This window comes from Larimichthys crocea, chromosome XXIV, assembly GCF_000972845.2.
Source record: "Larimichthys crocea isolate SSNF chromosome XXIV, L_crocea_2.0, whole genome shotgun sequence".
NCBI lineage: Eukaryota > Metazoa > Chordata > Actinopteri > Sciaenidae > Larimichthys > Larimichthys crocea.
This window is the reverse complement of record NC_040034.1, coordinates 14,328,131-14,338,246: the sequence shown is the minus strand read 5'-3', so window position 1 is coordinate 14,338,246 and position 10,116 is coordinate 14,328,131. Positions and strand designations below refer to the sequence as shown.

The 10,116-nt window shown below is 41.6% G+C and overlaps 1 protein-coding gene across 4 annotated transcripts in view; it reads left to right on the top strand.

Moving 5' to 3' along the window:
- The window catches only part of dlgap2a (discs, large (Drosophila) homolog-associated protein 2a), a 155,551-nt gene that overhangs the window by 104,852 nt on the left and 40,583 nt on the right, over positions 1 to 10,116 (top strand). For 3 of the 4 annotated variants that reach the window (XM_027275119.1, XM_027275116.1, XM_027275118.1), the window contains one exon: positions 4,149 to 5,293. In XM_027275119.1, coding sequence (XP_027130920.1) covers positions 4,149 to 5,293 — 1,145 coding nt within the window. Of the gene's footprint in view, positions 1 to 1,228; positions 1,352 to 4,148; positions 5,294 to 10,116 lie in introns of those variants that run through there. The other variant, XM_019262311.2, reaches the window with a different exon arrangement.

The following is a 10,116-nucleotide window of genomic DNA, read 5'->3' as shown; positions in this document are numbered from 1 at the left end:
TATATATATATATATATGGTGTGTTTATCACCATCGAGCTCAGAGGGCTTTGACAAGATTATTGAACCGGATACTGATCCAGGTGTTAAGTCAAAAATCATTGGATGATTGCAAAGTGTGTCAAGAAGTGTTGAGTTGAATGTGGTTGGTCTATTTCTTTCAGGGGAAATGTCTGCTTTGCTTATCATGGGAGGACTTTCTGTCACTGCATATCGAGTGAATTGGTTGCAGCCTTTAGTGTAAAGAAGACAGGATTAAATATCCCTGCCTTTTCATTTATAAATACTATAACATTATTCTTTCATAATCATTACTATCATCGCCCCATCACCAGCTAAACGCATGACATTCAAAGAAAATGTGGCTGTATGTTGTGCTGGAATTTAATTGCCATCCGGTATATAAATTCACCCTCCATCCTAGCGGTCCGTCTAAGCAGTTGGCACCCTTTCTAGGAAGCTGATAATGTGATGGCAGGTGCTGGTATCAGTGTAAAAACAACAAGCCCTCTCCCTGTCACAGATACTTGTCTCCCTGTCTGCAGAGCACTTGCCAGAAGGACGCACACTCACTAAGAGAGTCACTTTCCCTCAATCTGCTTTGCGTTAATATTAAACAACCTTTGAAATGCTTTGTAGGAGTTACTTTTTGAATTGTGCGTCTGTTCTTTTCTCTCCTTTGGCGAAACGTAACTTCTGTATCAGCAGAGGACGCGGTGAAAAAAGGAGAAAGAAAGATGGAAGGCGGATGAGGCTTGTCATCTGTCGTATAATCCCAGGAAATGCCATAACTCTGCCGGTAGATAACTTATTCAGTGCAGCTCCCTGAGATACCTCAAGGAATAGTCAGCCATCAGAGAAAAGCCTTGGAGTAAGACAGTGACATCATTTCAGACAGAAATGTAACATCACATCAATCAATAATACACCATCATCATTTTGATGCAATAGCCAGCAGTGAACTACACTGACTCGGGTTCAGCATGTTCATATGATTTAGCCTGTTGATTTGTAGTCAGGCATCAGTTATGTGCATCCTTACAAAAACAGTTCCTCCTAAGGGGAAAATGTCTTATCCTTTTTTTTCCCCCCTCATGCATGCTTTAAGTAGCCCAGATTAATTTTACATCAGGCTGCCAAGTAGACATCCTCATGTAAAAGTGGTAAACAAGGAGAATTTGTTTTCATCTCGACAGATGGAAGACGACAGCAACAGAAGAGCAGAGGCTGCACCTCAGGGGTTGAGATCTTAGACCTCATTAAAAAATAAGTTTGAATGGAAAAAAAAATCTGATCCAGTTTGAAAGATGAAAAGGAACACCCACCCTCAATCACAAGTCACTCACAGCACAGTAAGTCATTCTCATGATCTCTGAGGATTTCTTTTTTGATTTGTGAGACTTTCTCAGAGCTATTGACAAAATAATCAAAAGGAAAATCCTCAATATATCCAGTGACAAACATCCTCTGGGTCAAGTGATCCAGACGAGTTTCAAAAAGCACACTGCAGGAATGGGATGATGTACAACTTCATCGCAGACTGCAATAATTGTGAACAAGCTGTCTAGCCTACTAACGTACAGTCTTATATTGATTTACTGGTTTCCTTTGAATTGCCACAAGGGGGAACCCACATCTTTTCAGCCTTTTCAAAATCTTAAATCTGTCACCATGACAGAAAGCCTGGCTTGTCCCCCAAAAAGACACCAATCACAGGAGTGCTACCTGTAGTTGTGGACTTCAAATCCTCATTTCACCCTCTGATGAAGGAAAAACTGTCAAACTGGCTGTAAAACACAAAAGGCAGTGTCTAGAGTCATTTATATAGAGAGAGAGAGAGATAAAAGGTTTCCAGCTGTATCCTGTAAATAAAGCCCCCTAAATCTTACACACTTGAACAAAATGTAAGGTGAAGTGATTTTGCCTTGTTTTAGTCCCCTTGTAAAATTCTTAGGCATATTTTATATGATTTGCATTTGAATGTAAAAGTATCCAAAGGGGTTTCCCCATGTGACTTTTCAGAAGCAATAAATTCAACTCTGTGTCTACTTTATGTGTCCTTGACTGACACAGCTGCCTTGATAAGGCTGTACTCTGCCGTCCATCTGCTTGGCAACCCAAAGTCAAGATTAGCTTTATTTTGTTTCAGAAGACGCTGTGTGTGACACTCAACATGACTTAGACCAGCTTAGGTAAGCATCTTGTTTTGATCCAGTGCCCAATAGAATCTCGACCCATGTATAGATGGGTGAAGAACGGTCTTGTCTGGACACGTAATATGTCTAGTAGGTCTAGTCAGGAAAAATACACATCGCCAGGAGAGAAACTTTCAGAATTAGGTGTGACATCTACAGTGATTCACTTGTACTGCTGATATCTAGTTTTAGTAATGTGATAAAGAAACTTTATTTCTCGGATATTTATTTTCTGAAAGAGTTCTGTCTGATTATTTTATTTATAAACATTAATTTTAAAATGTCACAATATATATCCATATTGTGGAGGATTTTATCCATATCTCAAACTCCTGGTTGCAGGCTAGTCTCTTTTGGGACATGAAACAGCCTTTTTTTCCATTAATTTTTAGATTTCACCAAGGGCTGAAATCTTTAACATTTCACACACTGTCACACTTTCCATCAGAAAAGGGGAACTGAAATCAAGAGCCCCTGGGAGTGACTGTCTATTACTGGTTAGGTTAATAAAAATTGCTTAATTTTCCTCATTTCTCATTTATTTATTTATTTCACGGCACAAATCTTAAAAGGTGAACTCCATCCAAGTCTGTTAATAAGTGTTGTGAAGTACTTCTGCGTATGTGAAGTTGTATACTTCATATAAATCATGAATGAGCTAAGTCAGTGTGGGGTTTTTTCCCCACAACCTCCATGTTGCTCAGCGTCAACATGTGTTATATGCTATTCAGTCACAATATCAGATTTAAGTTTAAAATACTATTTTAAGAATTCATTGATTTGTTAATGCATTGATGTACTGTAAAAGTGTTACTATGTGGAGCAATACACCCCTCCTTCTCTGTCACCTTCCACAGTAGCTCATAAAAACTCTCCTTCATTTTATGGGGTTACAGAGGGAGTGAAAGTGCATGGGGTTTATGAGGCATACCACTAGCAGGCAAGTGCGTTTAGATATGGTGATTCTTTGTTTGTTTGTCTATTTCCTATTTCACAAGACATTGTGCAGATCATTTTTGAAATATGACCAGGATGGGCTTTTTTACTTCAATATGCAGCTTTCCATGGAGATCCAGGTGTTTAGTTATGCAAAAGATAACTAGAAATGCTCATGATTAATAAAATCTCCACACTTTTACATTTGTTAGAATAACTGAGCACTTATTAGTTAAAAAAGAGTAAAAGTAAAGTATAAAAAAGTATAGCAGTAAGAACCAGCGTTAAGGCATCAAATGTATTATTTACGGGGTCATTCATAACATGCTTGACCCCCATCTTCCTGATGTGATTCAAAACAACGGCTTTGTAATCACAGTGTCTGCAGATGGTGGTGAGACATAAAGATAAAGTCAATTCATCCTCTGATTAAGTTAAATACATTGGAGTAGTATGCTGGCACATCTGCTCTTGGTGACCGATCACACAGAATTGAGTTTTAATTCAAGACTACATGGCCAACAGGAAGAAAAGGGTGAATTTTTTGGTTATCGTCTTCCAAGGACGTCTGTCTGGTCATGCGCCTCAGCGCTCCTCTCCTCAGGGCTTTGACGGATGACACCAGAACCACGGAGTGATGGGCTATTATTTCACTTTGCATTGGATAAATGGCAGTGCCGGCTCCTACCTGTCGCCCGCCTTTCTCTTTCTGTCATTCTCTTTTTTTCCTTCTCTCTCTTAGCAGTATGCCATCCTCAAACTGAATAGAAGAAAAAAAAAAAGTCTGTTCAATCTGCTGATTTCACTTTTCAGATCACATTACTTTCTGAGTTTTTTGTGTCCTTTGTCGTTGAAGTGGATGTGGAGTGTGAGAGTATGGTCGATAATGACCAACCCGTTTGAAGCTGACATGTTATTAGGCTTTTTCTTACTCTTAAGTATGAAATGCATTTCTTTTGGGGGGCAAATGCTTTTTTTTTTACTTTGGGTGTGATCTATTATTCTCTTTCTCTTTCAGACCAGCAGTATTCATGGTCGCCCTCGCAGTACTTCGATGAGGACAGCTACTCCCCTCCACCCAGGAACATGAAGGGTCTCTCTGGCAGCCGCCCTGCCCAGCTCCAGCTCACCTCTCCCACCACAGCCCACACCTGCGGCCTGGCTGAGTGTGATCATTCCCTGGACCATCACCTCCACCATGGCAACTCACGGCCCCCCTCCTACCTCCTTAGCCCCACTGAGAGCTGCCCCCTTGATAGTCACCATCGTTGCTCCCCGCGGAGCTCCATCCACTCTGAGTGCATGGTGATGCCGGTGTCCATGTCGGCTGACCACTCCATGTCTAGTAGCACTTTCCCCCGCATGCACTATGGAAGCGCTTCGCGGGACAGTGGTGGCAACACCTCTGGTGGCAGGGAATCCAGAGACGATGGTGGCTCATCCTCGCACGGTGGTAGCGGCAAAATGAACCGGATCCCGGCAAACCTCCTGGACCAATTTGAGAAGCAAATGCCACTGCACAGGGATGGCTTCCACACGCTGCAATACCAACGCACATCCACCACAACCACGACTACAGAGCAGCGCAATGAAAGCCCTGGGCGAATACGCCACTTAGTCCACTCGGTACAGAAGCTATTCACAAAATCACACTCTCTAGAAGGTTCCTCCAAGATGAATGGCACCAAAAGTGACTCGCACCGGGAGAGCTCACACCACCACCATCACCACCACCAAGGCCACCACAAACACAGCAAACGCAGCAAGAGCAAAGAACGTAAATCTGACAGCAGTGGGAAGCAGCGCTCAGGAGGTTGGTGGAGTTCAGATGACAACCTGGATAGTGACAGCACGTACAGAACACCCAGCGTTATGTCACGGCATCCTGTGGACCACATCAGCCACTGCTACCCTGACTCAATGCATGGCCACCTGGCTGGAGACCTGTCGCTAAAGACCTCCAAGAGTAACAACGACGTCAAGTGCTCAGCCTGCGAGAGCATCAACATGGCACCAGAGGGAAAGTTCATGAAGAGGAGCTCCTGGTCAACACTAACGGTCAGCCAAGCCAAGGAGGCCTACAGAAAATCCTCCCTCAACTTGGAGAAGCCCATGACGCCCACTGACCTCAAGCCCAATCTCAGGCCCTGCCACTATCTACAGGTGAGTTTGGCTTATTTTGCTGTGTCAGTAGAATTGTGTCCCTCAAGCAGTATTATGTTTTCAAGTCAAGAACTACAGCTCCTAAGATCACTGATTACGAACCTGCATGCACAGCACTTTTAATGCTACTTGATTGGAGAACTTCCAGCTGGATTCTACTGGTAAACTAGTTTCATTTAATTAAATGCATCTACCTGTGGATGGCTAAATGATGGGTATTTCAAGGGTTTTGGTGAAAGGAGAAGATAGTGATTTGGATGAAGCTATGTAATATCAACAAGCAATTGAAGAGATGGTAAAAACCATAGTTTTTTGTCACACCTCACTACCATAATGTAAAATTCTTAGGAGCTTGAGGCACTTCAGCACAGAGAGAAACATCCATCCCAGAACTTAGGCCTGTATTGGCCTGTTATTTTTATTTATTTATTTTTTATTTTTTGCTACAAGCATCACTGGTGAATAGTAGGAAAAGTTATTTGTTTCAGCTGGATTTCTGCTTGATCTAAAAGATAGTGTTTTGTTTGTCACTGCCCTCAATATTACAATGCTATATCCTGTGGCTCAACATGTGTCTGGCAGCAGAAGGGACTAGCACAGCAGCACTAATCAATTAACTCCATAAACGATCTGCACCGGTTGGGGGAGAGTTTGCAATAAAAAGACCAAAGATCAATGTTGATTTTGACCATGTTGTTTGCTACGATTTCGCATAGGTTTCAGCCCTGAAAAAGATGTTATCATTTAGCTCAGGCCCATGATCGACTTAGCGGGAGACCCCATAGAGTCACTGGGATCAATTTAGAGTGAGTCAGCACTTTACATAGAAGTGTCTCATGGGTTTTATATGCATGCTGAAGGGTATATGAAAGAGAGAAATGAAAAGAACGCATGCTTATAAATCCCAAATTGCAAAAGCAAGGGGAAATAGATTCTGTAACAACGCTGCTCAATATACAACAATGTGATATCTGATAGTTTCATGTAAGTACCGCCTGCAGCCAAAATAAAGTGAGCACTTCAGCACAATGGGAGAGAAGATTCTGAGACTCAGTGCTCTGAGCAGAGAGTATGTTGTATGGATTAGAGACTGTTGTAAACGGAAAGCCAGTACATTACTCAAATCAGCCAATGGAGCCAAACAAACCACTCGATCTAAGCTTACGTCAGCAGAAAATGTTTTAGAGGACTAATTTTGACCAGCGTATTTTTAAACATAACTGATGATCATTTTGAACTGGACAGACGGTGCACTCATCCACTCACATTTTTTACAATCCCACTAAGTGCAGTAATCTCTCAGTGAGAGAGTCGCAATGTTTAGTGCCCCCACCCAACCCCTTCCCTTTACTTCCATTTGGTCATTGAGGTGAGGTAGTGTCCAAGTCGCACTATAAACACTTCTAAAAATATCCTCCTCTCCTCCTTCCTGCCGCAGGGCTATATTTAGCCCAACATTATCAATCCAATCCGTGCAGGGTGACACATCTTCCCTCCCCTGAGGAGAATCAATGCCCTCTCAGAGAGCCGGAAGATGCTTCGAAGGAGAGAGGGAGTGAAAGTTGAAGATACATAACACTGAGGTCTTTGCCTCTGTAGATGCACTGAGATACTCAAGGAGGGGAGGAAATGGCAAAAGAGATGACTGTTTTTGCTTCCCGTGGCTACAGTTGTTGCTCATCACCAGGAGCAGTCAGGCAGAGAGTTGGAGCCAATAGTCAGAAATGATACTTTGCACACACAGAGGGTGTCACATTGAGAAGTTTTTACTTCCTGCTGCTGTCGAATCGGGATTAACCACAACTGTCTGCACTGTAACAACATAGACTGTATCCTGGAAGAGTGTACTAACTGTCTGGCCATGTGCGAGTGAGAGTGTGTGTGGGGGTGTTTTTGTCTGTTTATCGTGCAGCAGATGGTTAGATGATGTGCTAGTCACCTTGTTTGCGTCTTTGGTTGATTTTGAATTGGTGCAAAAGGATGAGATGGCAAATGGAAAAGACTTGCAGAACTTTATCAGAGTGCATGCAGTAGGTGTGTGTGTGTTTTGTGTGAGAGGGTGAGATCAATTAACTGGACATTGGGGAAGACAGAGATAGATTAATATTGGCTGCTCTTTCTCTGAAATGACAAATGTTAGCCATCGCTCTTTGTCTTTGGCTGAGTCATTTCACAAATTAGCCCCAATTACACACCCCATACACAGATTTCAGTGTTCATGGGTGAGCTTAATATTAATGAAAGAAGGTGAGTGTGGCAAAACATCCGTCTACTGATGACAGGCTCTGACCTGGATGGATTTCAAAATCATTTTGTGCATATTCAGTAGGTGTTTAGGAGCCCATCCCTCACTCTCTCTTTGACACACACTCTCCAAATTAGATATGTACAGTAAATACACCAAAACTGCTGTAACAGCTGTGACCTACGCCTACACCTTCCTTGCACCCAACCCGTAACTTCACAGTACAATAACTTTATCTTACTTACAACTCTTAGCCCTGATTAGGTCAGCTGCTCCAGCCAACGCCACTCCGTTCTCTCCATGCATACAGTACTGTAGTACAAAGGGAGGATTAGTCTTTGATAGTTTTGCTGATAGGGCATTGCGGAGGGATTTAATAAGCCAATTAATTGCCATGTTGGCTTGCCAAAGGTGGAGCTTGAGATGCAGAAAGGCTGCTGATTAAATTAGAAAAGGAAAGTGCAAAGCAGCAGAAAAAAAAACTGGCACTGTGACTGAAAGCTACAGTAGCACCACACACACACACACACACACACACACATACACAAGGGTTCCCTAACATTTCATTAAGGGGTTCCCAGATCACCATCAGGCCACGAACCGCTACTTAGTAAGGTGTTGTCCCAGGAACTCCAGGATCAGACAGCAGTTTGTGGTTAACTGTTACTCATCTCATCGTTGCCTGAGGCGGCAGCATGGCTGTGTGGTTACCACCGTGTCAGCAAGCATCTGCTCTTATTTATGTTTTGTTGCCTCAAACCTTAAGTTTCCTTTGATTCTACAAGGAAGTTGTCAAGCTATAACCATTTAATTGTCAACTTTTAAGCACGTATTCCAATATCCTTTTTGTGTGTGCTGCTACTTTCCTAGACTGAATCGATAATAATGGCTATAGATATGGTAGCATCCCAATTTTCTGGAGGGTTTAATGCCATTATTTGCTGCTTTAGTAGTATTTACTTTACTCAAGAATTCTTCACTTTATTAGTCTGTTAGTTCACCGTTACGCAAACACAGTCCTGTACCTTGTAGTATCTCACGGTCTGAGTTTTGAGAACATCCAGACATTAAATAGTGAAAGATTTCAGCATTATTGTATTGTCAATGAGTTGTTATTCCTTCTTTTTCATGTGTTCTCTTCCATCTATGACATCTGTTTATAGTTTACCATATGGTTAAGTTTGAACAGCTCTCATCACTCTTCTGTAGGCAGCCAGAAAAAAAGTCTCTGATAAGCCAACTGTTTGTTATCTTCCCAGCAACAAAGAAAACTGAAGGTAAATCTACCAAGCTAAGAGCCAGATATTTGTTCCATAATATATCTAAATGTGTGTGTTGTGTGCTTGCGTGTGGCCAAAAACATACAATCAGTTCCAATGTTCTATGTGTGCTTGGTGTGAAAGTAGGTAATTGTTTTCTAGGACATCAGTGGCTATCTATCTTTCGGTTTGTTTTGATATTTCTCTGACCTTAGTGGCCAAAAAGTGACTAATACAACTCCGAAAAAAAAAGAAAAAAAGAAAGCTGTGAGCAATGCTGTTGAAGAGCCTAGGCCTGATGGCATAATTGGCTACTTACCCTCTTGTTAACACCACAAATCTTGGGTGCAGCATCTGATGTGAATTTAAACAGACTGGTTCATTCACTGAGATTGTGAAAAGGATCATATCATTCGCACGAGATGTACAACACATTTAACTTAGAAATATCTAATTTATTAAAACATAGAAAGTTACTGGATAAGAAATTTGAAAGATGCATGGATGCTGAAGGTGCAAAAGAAGATGATGCAGGATGGATGTTTCATGTATTAAATTAAGGAATGTCTTCTCATTGTTCCACGCAGATTTGATATTCTCCTCCTTTTTCACCATTTTTTTTATCTCTCCAGTAGAGTAGAAGCTTCAGTAGATGTTAAAACCACATGCTTTATGTATGACATAAAGCATGTTTCCATTGGACTTTGTCGTACTTGCTTTTATCAACATGTTCAACGTATGACCACTGAATTATCACCAATGAAAGCAAACTGGTGCACATTGCCTACCCTGTTATTTGGCAATTAAGAGGTAAAATTACAACGTTGAGCAAGCGAAAGAAAAGCCTGTGACCTTTTCCTCAGCACTTTCCTCTAGTTATCCCACTGGGGAACTATGTATGACCATGCTCGCTGGGAGATTTGTTGTCAGTGGATCTGTCCTGGGGTCTCCTTCCAGTCGGAAGCAACCAAAAGATGTATTTACTACTGTAGGTGCTTAATTCATCTCAACTGTATCTATATACTGTACCAATATTCTCTTGAAATCATTAGCTGACAGGCTTATGAGACTGATAACAATCTGGAGAGATCCCAACTTGGCCTCTTGATTGTATGTGAAATCTCTTTTTCTATGTAGACTTGATCAATAAAAAGATGAAAAAATTAAGCAGAGAATTGCAAGTAAATTAAGAATCTTAATCTCATCTCAGCACTCTCTCAAACAACTATGATGCATTTCTGACACGTCTCCCTGTCTCTGTTTCTTTCTGTGCCAGTGAGCACACTTTAACCATTCCCCAGCCAGTGAAGATTTTTAAT